Source organism: Scyliorhinus torazame, chromosome 14, assembly GCF_047496885.1.
Source record: "Scyliorhinus torazame isolate Kashiwa2021f chromosome 14, sScyTor2.1, whole genome shotgun sequence".
NCBI classification, from domain to species: Eukaryota; Metazoa; Chordata; class Chondrichthyes; order Carcharhiniformes; family Scyliorhinidae; genus Scyliorhinus; species Scyliorhinus torazame.
In genome coordinates this window covers 134809007-134824766 of record NC_092720.1, presented here as the reverse complement: position 1 = coordinate 134824766, position 15760 = coordinate 134809007, and the positions used below count along the sequence as shown (strand labels likewise).

Below are 15760 nucleotides of genomic sequence, written 5' to 3'. Positions count from 1 at the left end.
TCTATCAGTTTCAGGTGCGTTTCCTGTAACATGACCACATCTGCTTTAAGTTTCTTAAGGTGTGCGAGTACTCGTGCCCTTTTTATCGGCCCGTTAAGCCCCCTCACGTTCCACGTGATCAGCCGAGTTGGGGGGCTTCCCACCCCCCCCCCCCCCCCTTGCCGGTTAGCCATCATCTTTTTCCAGCTTCTCGCCCAGTTCCCACGCGGCTGTATTTCTCCCAGACGGTGCCCCCCCGCCCATCCTTTCCCGCACCCACTCCCCCCTTTCCCCAGCAGCAGCAACCCAGTAATTCCCCCCTCCCCCCCCCCCCCCCGCTAGACCCCCCGCTAGCGTAATTACTCCCCCCATGTTGCTCCCAGAAGTCAGCAAACTCTGGCTGACCTCGGCTTCCCCCCGTGATCACGGCTCGCCCCGTGCGGCGCCCCCTCCTTCCTGCTTCTCTATTCCCGCCATAATTATCATAGCGCGGGAACCAAGCCCGCGCCTCTCCCTCGGCCCCGCCTCCCATGGCCAACGCCCCATCTCCTCTCCCTCCCCACCTCCCCCCATCACCACCTGTGGGAGAAAGAAAAGTTACCATACCGCAGGATTAATCATACAATCCCTCTTCGCCCCCCCCCCCCCCACTCGTCCCACCACTTTGTCCAAACGTTCATTTTCGTAGTCCAATCATTCCAATTTTTCTTCTACAATAAAAGTCCACGCTTCATCCGCCGTCTCAAAGTAGTGGTGCCTCCCTTGATATGTGACCCACAGTCTTGCCGGTTGCAGCATTCCAAACTTTATCTTTTTTTTGTGAAGTACCGCTTTGGCCCGATTAAAGCTCGCCCTCCTTCTCGCCACCTCCGCACTCCAATCTTGATAGACGCGGATCACCGCGTTCTCCCATTTACTACACCGAGTTTTCTTCGCCCATCTAAGGACCATTTCTCTATCCTTAAAACGGAGAAATCTCACCACTATGGCTCTGGGAGCTTCTCCTGCTCTCGGTCCTCGCACCATAACTCGGTATGCTCCCTCCACCTCCAACGGACCCGTCGGGGCCTCCACTCCCATTAACGAGTGCAGCATCGTGCTCACATATGCCCCGACGTCCGCCCCCTCCACACCTTCAGGAAGGCCAAGAATCCTCAAGTTGTTCCTCCTTGCGTTATTTTCCAGTGCCTCCAACCTCTCCACAGATCGTTTCTGGTGTGCCTCCTGTATCTCCGACTTCACCACCAGGCCCTGTATGTCGTTTTCATTCTCTGCTGCTTTCGCCTTCACGACCCGAAGCTCCTGCTCCTGGGTCTTTTGTTCCTCTTTCAGCCCTTCAATCGCCTGTAATATCGGGGCCAACAACTCTTTCTTCATTTCCTTTTTTATCTCCTCCACGCAGCGTTTCAAAAACTCTTGTTGTTCAGGGCCCCATATGAAACTGCCACCTTCCGACGCCATCTTGGTTTCTGCTTGCCTTCCTTGCCGTTGTTCCAAAGGATCCGCTGCAATCCGGCCACTTTCCTCTCCTTTTTCCATCCGTGTCCAGGGGGAACACCCTTCTGGTTTACCGCACGGTGTTTTCAGCCGTTAAAATTGCCGTTGGGGCTCCTATCAAGAGCCCAAAAGTCCGTTTCACAGGGAGCTGCCGAAACGTGCGACTCAGCTGGTCATCGCCGCACCCGGAAGTCCTGTCATCTTAACTCTAACCATTGCTGAATTCTGCGCAGGAAACCAGTCACCAACTCTTCCACCCATATGTTGCATTTAGCGAAATTTGCAAGAAAGTCTTGACATGGTGATGGAGGTCTCATCAGCGAGGCAGATCACGACACAGTAGTAGAAGCTCTTGGCTCAGGGCAATTCAGGGAGATCGCTTTCACATAGAATTTTTTACAGTGCAGAAGGAGGCCACTCGGCCCATCGAGTCTGCACAGGCCCATGAAAAGATCACCCTATCTAGGCCCACACCTCCACCCTATCCCCTTAACCCCATCCTATCTTTTTGGACGCTAAGAGGCAATTTAGCATGGCCAATCCACCTAACCTGCACATCTTTGGACTGTGGGAGGAGATTGGAGCACCCGAAGGAAACCCACGCAGGCACAGGGAGAACAGCACAGGGTGTTTTTGATGCAGTGCTTGTGATCCAACTTTGGTACAGGAGACTCCTGGCATAGTGTATTATGAGTCTAGAATTCACCATTAGCGATTGTTATATATCTTCAGGTTTTGTGGTGGATATTCTTTCAGGTTAAGCATTAGTGGCCCCTCTGAAGTGAAGACCTCATGATCCCTATGATCTGCAGCACACCTTGTCCTGTATCTAATGTTGTGACACCCTGGGCTTGTTTGCAGTTAATTCCAGCCAAGTCGCAAAATAGTTCACCCGGAGTCGCAACACAATTAAAGTTAACTTTCAATTTTAAAAATACACAAAGTGTTTGGTCTTTGACTGCCCAACAATGACAATCACCAGGTGTTTAAATGTAAACGCAAGTAATGTTTATTAATAACAATAACTATAATTAAATAGGCAGCAAATGCAACTGATTAACTATTATTTAATTTCTAACCCACCCTTTAACACGTTGCACCCTCAACACACACATAAGGCAGACAAACACAGAGGAGAAAGAGGGGTGTAAAAGAATACTAAAAGTAAAAGGATAAAAGTCTCTATTTCAGATGGACATCTTCCAGTTAGATATTTCTTCAGTGTAGGCCTGCAGTCAGGTGATGCCTTTGCTTTCAGTCTGTGATGGTTTCACTGTAGATTCATCAGGATATCAGAACCAGGAAGCAGGAAACATGTGGGAGAAAGAGAGAGAGAGCAACCACAACTTCTCCTCTCAGCCTCCAGGATCTTTCCTTCAGGTTATCTGAAAGCACCGCACCTGACAGGGTCCAATCACTGTCTGTTGCCGGGCAGATTGCGATCCTTGGCCAAGTCGGTAGCCACCAGCCAACCAATTGAACCAAATCCTTCCGATCTCTCAGGTGCCAGAAAGTCTGAGCTTTTCTATTCAAAATCTTCATAGCACAGTGTACTATTTTTCAACTTTTGAGTTCCTCACTTCCTCTGCTCCACTAAATAAAGAAGGGACTGCGAACAACAGCTACTCCAGAGGCCATGTAGAAACAAAAATCGGAAAAAGGCAGGAGAAGCAAATGGCTCAGCTGGCAGACGCATGAGGTGTCGAAACTCGGGGCCCCACCAGAGCGAGAAGGATCGACTGGCCGCCCAAGAAGCCCCCCTCACCAGGGGGTGGTTGGAGGATATTTCTCTCAAGGGAACTGAGAGAACACAGAGAGGAGACGAAAACCAGGCTGCGGTCAGGTGCAGACCGATTCCTGGCCGACTCCTAGAAAGAAATTCACAGGAGCATTGGTCTTGCACCTGTGGGAGATGTTCACAGACTCTTTTTTAATATAAATTTAGAGTATCCAATTTTTTTTCCAATTAAGGGGTATTTTAGCATGGCCAATTCACCTACCCTGCACACCTTTTTAAGGTTGTGGAGCTGAGACCCACGCAGACACAGGGAGAATGTGCAAACTCCACACGGACAGTACCCGGGGCTGGGATCGAACCCGGGACCTCGGTACTGTGAGGCAGCAGTGCTAACCACTGTGCCACGTGCCGCCCTATGTTCACAGACTCGCTGGCGAGGGGCACCCTGCCGCCTACGCTACCACAAGCCTCAATCCAGCTGATATCCAAGAAAGACAAAGACCCAACAGAGTGAGGGTCACACAGATCCATTTCGCTGCTAAACGTGGATGTGAAAACATTGGCCAAGATCCTGGTCAACGCTGGAGGACTGCGTACAGAGGTGGTAGTAGAAGAGCAAACGGTTTTGTCAAGAGTAGACAGTTAACGTCGAACATCAGGCGCCTGCTGAACGTGATCATGCCCCCATCCGGGGTGGGAACACCTGAGGTGATCATCTCTCTGGACACAGAAAAGACCTTCAACAGGGTCGAATGGAAGTACATCATAGAGGTACTGGAGCAGTTCGGGCTTGGAGCAGAGTTCATCGCCTGGGTAACCTGAGGTGACACACACTGACTGACACACTGCAAGACCAATCAACACACACAACACAGCAGCAAATCACCAGTTAGGGCACGGTCACTATAAAGACAGAGGGCACTAGTTTTCCCGCTCATTCGGGATGCAGCCTCTGAGTCAGACAGAGCCCGCAGTCAGTAGCACAAACATCCACCATGTGCTAGCAGTATAGGCTGGTCAGGTTAGGCATAGGTCTTCAGTCAATCTAACATAGTGTCGACCCACAGTGCAAGTATGTTTAACAGCTCTTAGTTCAATAAAATAGAGTTGTACTATTACAAGTGTTGGTAGCCAACACATCAAAGTCCACACTTAGTCGCTCAAAGGGCCCCGAGGCCTTTACGAGGCGAGCCTTGTCTGGCCGGTAGAAGTGCGGCTGGCACACCGCGCAGATCTGGCAGGCCCTGGTCATGGCCTTGACCTCCTTGGTGGAGTAAGGTGGGTTGCGGGACTTGATAAAGTGGGCGAGCCGGGTAACCCCCGGGTGACAGAGGTCATTGTGGATGGCCCGCAGGCGATCCTCCTGCGCGTTGGCGCACGTGCCGCGCGACAGGGCACCTGGGGGCTCGTTGAGCTCCCCTGGATGATACCGTTGGTCGGTAATGAGGGTGATCCTCCTACCGGCTAGGTAGTGTCTCCAGTGCCGCACAATGGCCTCCACAATGGCTTATGCCTCCTTTTCGACTGCAGAGTGCCAAATCTCGGAGGCGGTGAGGGTCCGAGAGAAAAAAACTACTGGCCTGCCTGCCTGGTTGAGGGTAGCAGCCAGGGCGATGTCTGATGCATCGCTCTCTACCTGGAAAGGGATGGTTTCGTCCACGGCGTGCATAGCGGTCTTGATGATGTCGGCCTTGATACGACTGAAGGTTGACCGGGCCTCGGCTGTCAGGGGAAATATGGTGGTCTTTATCAGTGGGCGGGCTTTGTCCGCATATTTGGGGACCCACTGGGCGTAATAGGAGAAAAGCCCCAAGCACCGTTTGAGGGCCTTGAGGCTACGGGGAGGGAAAGTTCCTTAAGGGGGCGCATGCGGTCGGGGTCGAGACCTAAGACCCCGTTTTCCACGCCGTAGTCGGGTTATGTGGAAAACGCATTTTTCCTTGTTATATGTCAGGTTGAGGTCTCGGGCGGTCTGGAGGAACTTTTCAAGGTTCGTGTCATGGTCCTGCTGATCATGGCCGCAGATGGTGACATTGTCCAAGTACGGGTATGTAGCCCACAAGCCGTACTGGTCCACCATTTGGTCCATCGCCCTCTGGAAGACGGAGACCCCATTTGTGATGCCGAAGTGGACCCTGAGGAAGTGGAAGAGCCGGCCGGCTGCTTTGAAAGCAGTATAGGGGCGGTCTTTCGGTCGGATAGGGAGCTGGTGGTAGGCAGATTTGAGATCGACAGTGGAAAATATCCGGTATTAAGCGATCCGATTGACAATTTCTGCTATGCGAGAAAGGGGGTACGCATCGAGCTGCGTGAAGCGGTTTATGGTCTGGCTATAGTCCACGACCATCCGTTTCTTTTCCCCGGACCGTACCACCACTTGAGCTCTCCAGGGGTTGTTGCTAGCCTCGATGACCCCCTCTCCCAGTAATTGCTGGACCTCTGACTTGATAAAAGCCATGTCTTGGGCACTGTACCGCTGGCTCCTGGTGGCGACGGGCTTACAGTCGGGAGTGAGGTTCGTGAATAGAGACCCCCTGACCCACTGCCTGACACTTTCAGTGTCACAAGGCTGCATACCATGAGGGGGGGCAAGGGTCCGCCGAATTTCAGTGTCAGGCTTCGGTGGCTGCATTGGAAATCCAGCCGAGCAGCAGGGGGACATTGCAGAGGTGAGGGAGAATATAAAGTTTGAAACAAGCGTATTCGGCGCCCTGGATCAAGAGGTCCGCATTACAATACCCCTTGATTTGGACCGAGTGGGACCCGGAGGCGAGGGCTATGGTTTGGGACGCGGGATGGGTGCGCAAGGAGCAGCGCCTTACCGTTTCTGGGTGGATAAAGCTCTCCGTGCTCCCGGAGTCAAAGAAGCAGGGAGTGTCGCGCCCGTTGACCTGGACCTGCATCATGGAATTCTGCAGGTGCATTGGCCATTTGGTCGAGAGTGATCGCTCCCAGTTGCAGGTAGTCCGAGTGCTCAGCCGAGTCGGATTCACAAAATGGCCGCCGTCGTCGGTCGCACGTGTCGGGTCAAGAAGATGGCCGCCGCCAAGATGGCCGCCCCCATGATTCGCACAAGGCAGTTGATGCATCAGAAGGGGGCATGTCCGGTCGATGCGCAGCCGCGTTGCGAGGCCTGCGGGCCTATGAGCCTGATTTTCGGGCTTGATGATCTTTTTGTTTCTGGGCCTTGGGCCTGGCCAAGCAGACCCTCGCAAAATGCCCCTTCTTCCCGCAGTCGCTGCAGATGGCGGAGCGGGCTGGGCAGCGTGGACGTGGGTGCTGGCCCTGCCCACGAAAATAGCATGGTGTGCCCCCAGTCTGGGTGGATCACCGCGCGGCGCAGGCCCGTAGCGTGGCCGAGCCTGGGGAAGTCCAAGGGGGGCTCGCAGGGTCCGCGTGGTATGTGCCTAGATTGTGGCGGGCCACTTCCAGCGAGGTGGCGAGCGTTATCGTGTCCTGGAGGTCTTTTGCTCGATTTTTGAGGAGTCGCTGCAGGATATAGGTCGAACGGATGCCGGACACGAAAGCGTCTCGGATGGGCAGGTTCATATGGACTTCCCCAGTCACATCCTGATGATTGCAGTTCCTGGCGAGCGCGGTGATCTTTTCCACGAATTCGTCTAGTGTTTCCCCTGAGCGCTGCCGGCAGGTAGAGAGCAGATGCCGGGCATATACCTCGTTTATGGGTTTGACGAACCGCTTGCGCAGGATCTCGACCGTCTCATCGTAAGTAGTCGCCTTCTCGATCGTAACGTAGATTCTGTGACTCACCCGGGCGTGGAGTAGGCGCAGCTTGCGTGGCCCTAGGACGGGAGTCTCCGAGGAGTCAGGGAGGCCACGAAGCAGCGGAGCCAGTACTTAAAAATGTCTTTTGCCTCTGGTGTCCGTGCTTCCAGGTTGAGCTTCTCTGGCTTGAGACCTGCGTCCATAGTTCAGCTTATTAAATTGTAGTACCCTCAATAACGACGCAAGAGAGTAGAACGGTAAAGAAGGCTTTAATAAGCTGAGAACTAGCCTGGTGCTGAGACGGGTGCTTACTGGGTGCCACCGACAGAGCGGCCCCTTATATACGACTCCCTGGTGGGCGGAGCCGGAGGCGGAGTCCCCCAGGGTTCCAAGCTCGGTCTTAAGGGGACATCACCTTACATGATGATAAGGGTACAGTAACACAAGTAACCATTCATCACAACTGGCAATCAGCAGCACCAACCAAAGCTGCAGAATGGCTGTCCGACATATCGGAATTTCTCCAAGTGGAGAAAATCAAAATCGCCATCCGGGGGTTGGAACAAGGCTTCCACAAAACGTGGGAGCCATTCACTCAGTTGTTCCAAGACCTGTTGGCAGCCAACAGCCAGTATACCAGAGGGAGCTGAAAGTCACACCACAATAATGAATGCCAATGAAAGGGGTAGGGGGAGGGTGGGGAGGGAACAATGAAACATAGAGCCTAACCAAGATCAGCAAATAACAAAATACACCCTGCCAATCATACAGGAACACGATATAGGAATTGAGAGGAAGGAGGGCACGGCAGACGATTGGAAGGGGAGGGGGGTCGAGAAGAAAGGTGGGGGGGAAAACCTGGGGACCCGGCTGGGAATAAGCACCCACTGGAGAACGCAAACAAGAAGCTGCAACCGATGTAAACAGCAAAAGACAACCAATGTATATAATGTTTCTTTTCTGGTGTTATGTTCAGAATTGCCTTTTTCTTGTGTAGCTTAAAAATCCTTACTAACAACATTTATTAAAAAAAGACTTTGTGTGCCTTCACAGAAGGCAGACTGGAAAGCAATATAATATAAGACAAGGCACAAATGCAACCTAACTCACTAGTTTATTTTACATGAAAGACATAATCGAGCAATATGTAGCTCCTTCAATTGTTCATTCGATGAAAAAAAGCTGAAATTCTGCTGACAGATTCGATTGAAGCTTACTATCAAGCTAGTTATTTGAGATTAACTGCTCCTAGTTTCTGGTTCGAGCCACCGGTATTGACTCTACCATTTTGATGCCTCTAATTAAGGGAAAAGAGAGAAAGATAACAAAGTAGTTTTAAAACCACAAGGTCAGGGATGGGTTTGAACCCCTTAGCTGCCAATTATCAATAGTTTCAACCTAGACCTAACCGTGGCACATAGGGGAAATGTTGGGATCAAAAATCCATTGCCTTCCTGGTACTTTTTTTTACCATAGATCCAGCAAAATGGGACGGCACAGTGGTTAGCACTGCTGCCTCACAGCTCCAGAGTCCCAGGATCAATTCTGACCTCGAGTCACTGTCTGTGTGGAGTTTGCACATTCTCCCCGTGTCTGCGTGGGTTTCCTCCGGGTGCTCTGGTTTCCTCCCACAGTCCAAAAATGTGCAGGTTCAGTGGATTGGCCATGCTAAATTGCCCTTAGTGTCCAAAAGGTTAGGTGATGTTGCTGGGTTACAGGGATGAGGTGGAGGTGTGGGCTTAAGTAGGTTGCCCTTTCCAAGGATCGGTGCAGACTCGATGGGCCGAATGGCCTCCTTCGGCACTGTAAATTCTATGATTGTACGAGAATGTTTAAAACCCAGGTGACTCAGACAGAATGGAGCAAGGTAGGAATTTCCTCAACCCAAAAACCCCTTTGTTATAAAATAATTAATGTTGACGGAGTGTAAGAAATTCCGAATGCGGAGTATTTGAATTTGGTTTTGTTTGAAAGACTCTAGGCGGAATTCTTTTTCCCACCGCACCCGTTTTCTGGTGCAGCGCGCCCCCACCGGCAGCGGGATTATCCGTCCCAGCAGCCGGTCAATTAGGTTTCCCACTGTGGACACCCCCACGCCGTCAGGAAATCCACGGCGTTAATGCGCTGCTGGTGAAACGGAGAATCCCACCGATGAAGAATCCAGCCCTCTTTTTATGGTGTAGCTACCTTCATATATTTACAGTCCTTTTACACTTCATTCTGTGGCTGTAATCAGGAAGAGATAATGGAGCTTAAAGCCAAAGCCTGCCCCCACTCCTCAACCCTCCGAATCAGGAAATAATCAGCCTAATCCGCTTTCTTCTGAAGTGGCAGCATTTTTTATTCCGGGGTGGGAGGCATGTATTTGATTTTCTCTCTCTCGCCCAGTGACAAAGCAGCAGATTTTAGTGCCGCACTGACAGTGGGAATGAGCCGGGGCCACCGTCATGGCTGATAAGATCAGATTAGCTGCACTGGAATTTTCTGCTCAGGTTCCCTCAAGAGAAACCATAAATATGTCCCCCTCCGAACCTGACTCAGTAATGGGCAAGGCAGCTGGTATTTACCTGCCACTGCTTCATTCTGAAGGATTGAACAGACTGGAGCCCTTTTCTGGAAGGGGAAGAAGGCTGAGTGGGAGGCCTTTAAAATTACGAATGAGTTAGATTGGATAGACCTAAAGAAAATGTTTTCCACCGTGGGGCAGTTCTAGGAGTATAAATATTAGATGGATTGGATTGGATTGGATGTGTTTATTGTCACGTGTACCGAGGTACAGTGAAAAGTATTTTTCTGCAAGCAGCTCAACAGATCATTAAGTACATGAAAAGAAAAGGGAATAAAAGAAAATACATAATAGGGCAACACAAGGTAGACAATGTAACTACATAAGCACTGGCACGGATGAAGCATACAAGGTGTAGTGTTAACGAGGTCAGACCATAAGAGGGTCATTTAGGAGTCTGGTGACAGTGGGGAAGAAGCTGTTTTTGAGTCTGTTCGTGCATGTTCTCAGACTTCTGTATCTCCTGCCCGATGGAAGAAGTTGGAAGAGTGAGTAAGCCGGGTGGGAGGGATCTTTGATTATGCTGCCCGCTTTCCCCAGGCAGCGGGAGGTGTAGATGGAGTCAATGGATGGGAGGCAGGTTCGTGTGATGGACTGGGCGGTGTTCACGACTCTCTGAAGTTTCTTGCGGTCCTGGGCCGAGCAGTTGCCATACCAGGCTGTGATGCAGCCCGATAGGATGCTTTCTATGGTGCATCTGTAAAAGTTGGTAAGGGTTAATGTGGACATGCCAAATTTCCTTAGTTTCCTGAGGAAGTATAGGTGCTGTTGTGCTTTCATGGTGGTAGCGTTGACGTGGGTGGACCAGGACAGATTTTTGGAGATGTGCACCCCTAGGAATTTGAAACTGCTAACCATCTCCACCTCGGCCCCGTTGATGCTGACAGGGATGTGAAGGCCATTAAAGGCCAAATGGAGAATTCAGGAGAAACCTTTGATCCAGGGAATGGTTAAAATGCAGACCTTCCACCTCAAAGAATGGCTGAGATGAATAGCATTTAATGGGAAACTAGATTGACACAAAAGGAGAAGGGAAGGTATCCTGATGGGATTTGAAGTAAGATGAGAGCATTAACACCAGCGTTAGACTAGCTGTGTTGAATGGCCTCTGCATGTATTATGATAACCTTGTCATTTCCAGTGCATGTACTTCACCTGTCTTCTGACAGCATAGCTTATTTGTTGGTGTTTTCTTTTTGCCACAGGAGCGGCTGGACACCATCCGCCAGGGGTTCTCGGACACGAAGAAGAAGAACCATGCTTTGGTGGAACGTGCGCAATTGATGCAGAATGCACAGGCAGATCTGGAGCTGAGGCGCTTGGAGTTGGAAGGTCAGAACCGGCAACTGCAGGAGGTAGGCACCAGAAACTGGGAGGCATTACCATGCTGCAGTTTGGGTTTGGGGATTTCAAAGTTCAGCTGGGAGGACAGGCCTATGTTGATAAATCAAACAGCAACAACATAATCACTTTCCAGAACCATCTCTGGATTTATTCCAGTTCTATTGAACTCCTTCCCTGAAGATGCTCACTGAAACTGGGTCTGATTGCAAGGGCATGTCTAGTTTCTTGCATTGTTTGGGTAACTTGCTAGAAGGTTTGGCCGAGAGACCAATCATTTTTGACAAATCTACTAGAGCTTTTTGATGATATAACTAGCAAAATAGATACGGGTGAACCAGTGGATGTGATGTATTTGGATTTTCAGAAAGCTTTCGATGAAGTCCCACAGAAGAGGTTAGTATGAAAAGTTAATGCACATGAAATAGGGAGAAATACATTGGCATGGATTGAGAATTGATTTGCAGACAGGAAACAGAGAGTAGGAATAAATGGGCCTTTTTTCGGAGTGGGAGGTGATGACTAGTAGGGTCCTGCAGGGGTCAGTGACAGGGCCCCAGCTATTCACAATATATGTCAATGATTTGGCTGAGGGAACCAAAAGTGACATGTTCAAGTTTACGGTTGACGCAAAACTTTTTGGGAATGTGAAGGGAGTGACTATGTCCCCTTTCCCCTGCTGAACTTGTTTAAACTCCTCACGCAGCACTAGCAAACCCACGTATAAGGATGTTGGTCCCATTCTGATTCAGATGCAGACTGTCCTGCATTTACATGCCCCACCTTCCCCAGAAACGGTCCCAGTGATCCAGGATTGTAAGCCCATCCTCCTGCACCAACTCTTGAGCCACACAGTCATCTGCTCTATTCTCTTATTTCTGTACTCACGGGCACGTGGCACTGAAAGTAATCCAGAGATTTCAACTTTTGAGGTCCTGCTTTTTAATCTGTTGCCTAGCTCCCTGAATTCTTCATACATACCCTCATCCTTCATTCTATCCAAATCATTGGTATCAATGTGCATCATGATGTCTGACATCACTCTTCCCCCCTTTAGGATGCGCTGCAGCCATTCAGTGACACCCCTGGTCCTAGCCTCAGGGAGGCAACACAACATCCTGGCGTCACGTCTGTGGCAGCAGAAATGCCTATTTGTTCCCCGAACTATTGAATCCCCTACCACTATTGCTCCTCTTTCCTTCTTCCTCCGCTCCTAAGATGAATGACGTTAAATGGGCCTTTTTTCGGAGTGGCAGGTGGTGACTAGTAGGGTCCTGCAGGGATCAGTGATAGGGCCCCAGCTATTCACAATATATGTCAATGATTTGGCTGAGAGAACCAAAAGTGACATGTATTTGGTGGTATTCCTTGACAAATAAATGTTGTTTATTGCTCCTCTTTGAATAGTTACATTTGGAGGTGGGAGGGTAGAATTTCAACAGCGTTTGGCTCAATCGTCTTTGGTAACTTAAACAGAAGATTCACAGAAAGTCTCGAGGAATGTCTTAAGCGATCATTTACGCCATGATTTCACTCCCTCAGTACTGCATTGATGTGTTTCCCCAGGTCCCTGGAAGTCCCACAGACTTCGAATGCATAACCTTTTTGATGCGAGAATGCCATCACCTATCAAATCTGGCAGTGCAAAGGAATTGGGAGCCCTTCCCCCATTTAACCCACTACAGCTTGTGAGGCGGAGATCTGAAGCTGAGGGCTGGGTTGTCGAGATGACCACATGTGCCTTACCCTCATCCTCATCATTACCCCATGAAGATGGGAGGTTTTCCTTAGCTGGGCAGACAGGAGCAACCTGAGATTACCTTGTTGAGTACTGCCAAATGGGAAGGGGGACACATGGCTATAAACCTGACATTTACTGTACCCTACTGCCAACTCCTCCCGCACTCTGAATGTGGTTCTGGGATGGACTATGGCAGATCAGATAGACCACTCCTGATGATGTCTGCATTTGTACGTACATACACCATCACTACAGAGTTACATCAATGTTGTATTCCTGTTTTACAAGCCTTGAAATAGACCCACCGTGTTCCCGTGGTACTCACTCTCTTATGTTTCTGTGGTATTCATCCAATATTTTTCTGCAGTATTTATTCCTGCATGTCCTCATTTGTAATCATTCCAAAATGCAATATTCAATCTCTGGGTATCCCCACAAATTCAAATCGGAACAAAAAACATATTTCAACGAAAAATGATAAGGTCTGGGAGGTTCGATGTCAACCCATTGTCTTTCCTGGTGCAAAGACCTCTCTCCAAAAATAGTGTGTTGAAGAAAGATAGTTACTGCTTCCAGTCCTGGTTAAACTCTACTTACGATTTAAAGAATGTGGATCAGAGACAGGGCAGTAATATTAGTTGCTTTAACCGTCCTACCTCTACCCCCAGGTATTGCATCAGCGGCATGAGTGTGAGGAGGGCGTCCTGAAACAGATCGAGAAACTGCAACAGGAAAAGCATATCTACCAGGAGCGCGTGACCAACTTGCAGAGAGCTGTCGCCCAATTGGAGAACGAGAAACGAGAACTTCAACGTTGCAAAGTCCGCCTCGAGAAGGACCGGTCTGCTCTGAAGAAAACTCTGGATAAGGTAAGGGGTTCACCAATGTTAAGACAGGCTGTGAAATACAGCCCAGGCAACAGCCATTGATCTGCACTTGGAGACTGGTAAGAGCCACCATGGCTGGAGACCAGTTGACGTCAGGTATCTTCCCAATATCTGTAAGCGAAACCCCTTAATGTGTTGTTGTGACCAGTAAGAAAAAAACCCAGAACGTATATCTCTGACCCATTTTTGGACTTGGCATTGGCTTCAGGGAGGAATTTGAGGTGGAACCTCTTTCCACTGAACTGACAGGGGTGGACCAGCCACTCTTTTCTCCTTCATTGTGACACCTCAGAGTATATTTACACCTCCACTGCCTGGGCTGAGCAATAGAACATAAACATAAAATACCTAAAGTGTAAAAGGAGGCCATTTGGCCCATAGTGTTTGCACCGAACCTCCGAAAGAGCACCCCACCTAGCCCACCACCCCCCCCCCCCCCCCCCCCCATAGCCCCATCCCTGTAAACCCATACTATGGGGCAAATGCTCATGGCCTTTCCACCTAACCTGCACATTCCATAGCAGCACGGTGGAACAGTGGTTAGCACAGCTGCCCACAAGACTTCCGGTGACGGCGATGTGCTGAGCAGTCGCACATCAGGGGTCTCTCCTCCAGAATACAATCAAATAGACACGTTTAGATGAATTCAGCCTGAAGATTAGGACTTATTTTACCCTCTAGTATTAAAGGGGGGATGGGCAGCATGGTGGCGCAGTGAGTAGCACTGCTACCTCTTGGTGCCGAGGTCCCAGGTTCGATCCCGGCTCTGTCCGTGTGGAGTTTGCATATTCACCCGTGTTTACATGGGTTTCGCCCCCACAACCCAAAAAAGATGTGCAGGATAGGTGGATTGGCCATGCTAATTGGCCCTCTAATTGGAAAAAAATTGGGTACTCTAAATTTAACAAACAAGTAAATAAATTAAAAATAAACATAGAACATAGAAAATACAGCACAGAACAGGCCCTTCGGCCCACGATGTTGTGCCGAACCTTTGTCCTAGATTAATCATAGATTATCATTGAATTTACAGTGCAGAAGGAGGCCATTCGGCCCCCCGAGTCTGCACCAGCTCTTGGAAAGAGCACCCTACCCAAACTCAACACCTCCACCCAACACCAAGGGCAATTTGGACATTAAGGGCAATTTATCATTGGCCAATTCACCTAACCCGCACATCTTTGGACTGTGGGAGGAAACCGGAGCACCCGGAGGAAACCCACGCAGACACGGGGAGGACGTGCAGACTCCGCACAGACAATGACCCAAGCCGGAATCGAACCTGGGACCATGGATCTGTGAAGCAATTGTGCTATCCACAATGCTACCGTGCTGCCCTTAAGAACAAATAAATCTACACTATATCATTTTCCCGTAATCCATGTACCTATCCAACAGCTGCTTGAAGGTCCCTAATGTTTCCGACTCAACTACTTCCACAGGCAGTGCATTCCATGCCCCCACTACTCTCTGGGTAAAGAACCTACCTCTGATATCCCTCCTATATCTTCCACCTTTCACCTTAAATTTATGTCCCCTTGTAATGGTGTGTTCCACCTGGGGAAAAAGTCTCTGACTGTCTACTCTATCTATTCCCCTGATCATCTTATAAACCTCTATCAAGTCGCCCCTCATCCTTCTCCGCTCTAATGAGAAAAGGCCTAGCACCCTCAACCTTTCCTCGTAAGACCTACTCTCCATTCCAGGCAACATCCTGGTAAATCTTCTTTGCACCTTTTCCAGAGCTTCCACATCCTTCCTAAAATGAGGCGACCAGAACTGTACACAGTACTCCAAATGTGGCCTTACCAAAGTTTTGTACAGCTGCATCATCACCTCACAGCTCTTAAATTCAATCCCTCTGTTAATGAACGCGAGCACACCATAGGCCTTCTTCACAGCTCTATCCACTTGAGTGGCAACTTTCAAAGATGTATGAACATAGACCCCAAGGTCTCTCTGCTCCTCCACAATGCCAAGAACTCTACCGTTAACCCTGTATTCCGCATTCATATTTGTCCTTCCAAAATGGACAACCTCACACTTTTCAGGGTTAAACTCCATCTGCCACTTCTCAGCCCAGCTCTGCATCCTATCTATGTCTCTTTGCAGCCGACAACAGCCCTCCTTACTATCCACAACTCCACCAATCTTCGTATCGTCTGCAAATTTACTGACCCACCCTTCAACTCCCTCATCCAAGTCATTAATGAAAATCACAAACAGCAGAGGACCCAGAACTGATCCCTGCGGTACACCACTGGTAACTGGGATCCAGGCTGAAT

The 15760-nt window shown here is 49.7% G+C and overlaps 1 protein-coding gene across 1 annotated transcript in view; it reads left to right on the top strand.

Moving 5' to 3' along the window:
* The window catches only part of crocc2 (ciliary rootlet coiled-coil, rootletin family member 2), a 432771-nt gene that overhangs the window by 328593 nt on the left and 88418 nt on the right, over positions 1-15760 (top strand). Inside the window, exons 32-33 of the mRNA XM_072474929.1 lie at positions 10712-10861; positions 13257-13457. Coding sequence (XP_072331030.1) covers positions 10712-10861; positions 13257-13457 — 351 coding nt within the window. The remainder of the gene's footprint in view (positions 1-10711; positions 10862-13256; positions 13458-15760) is intronic.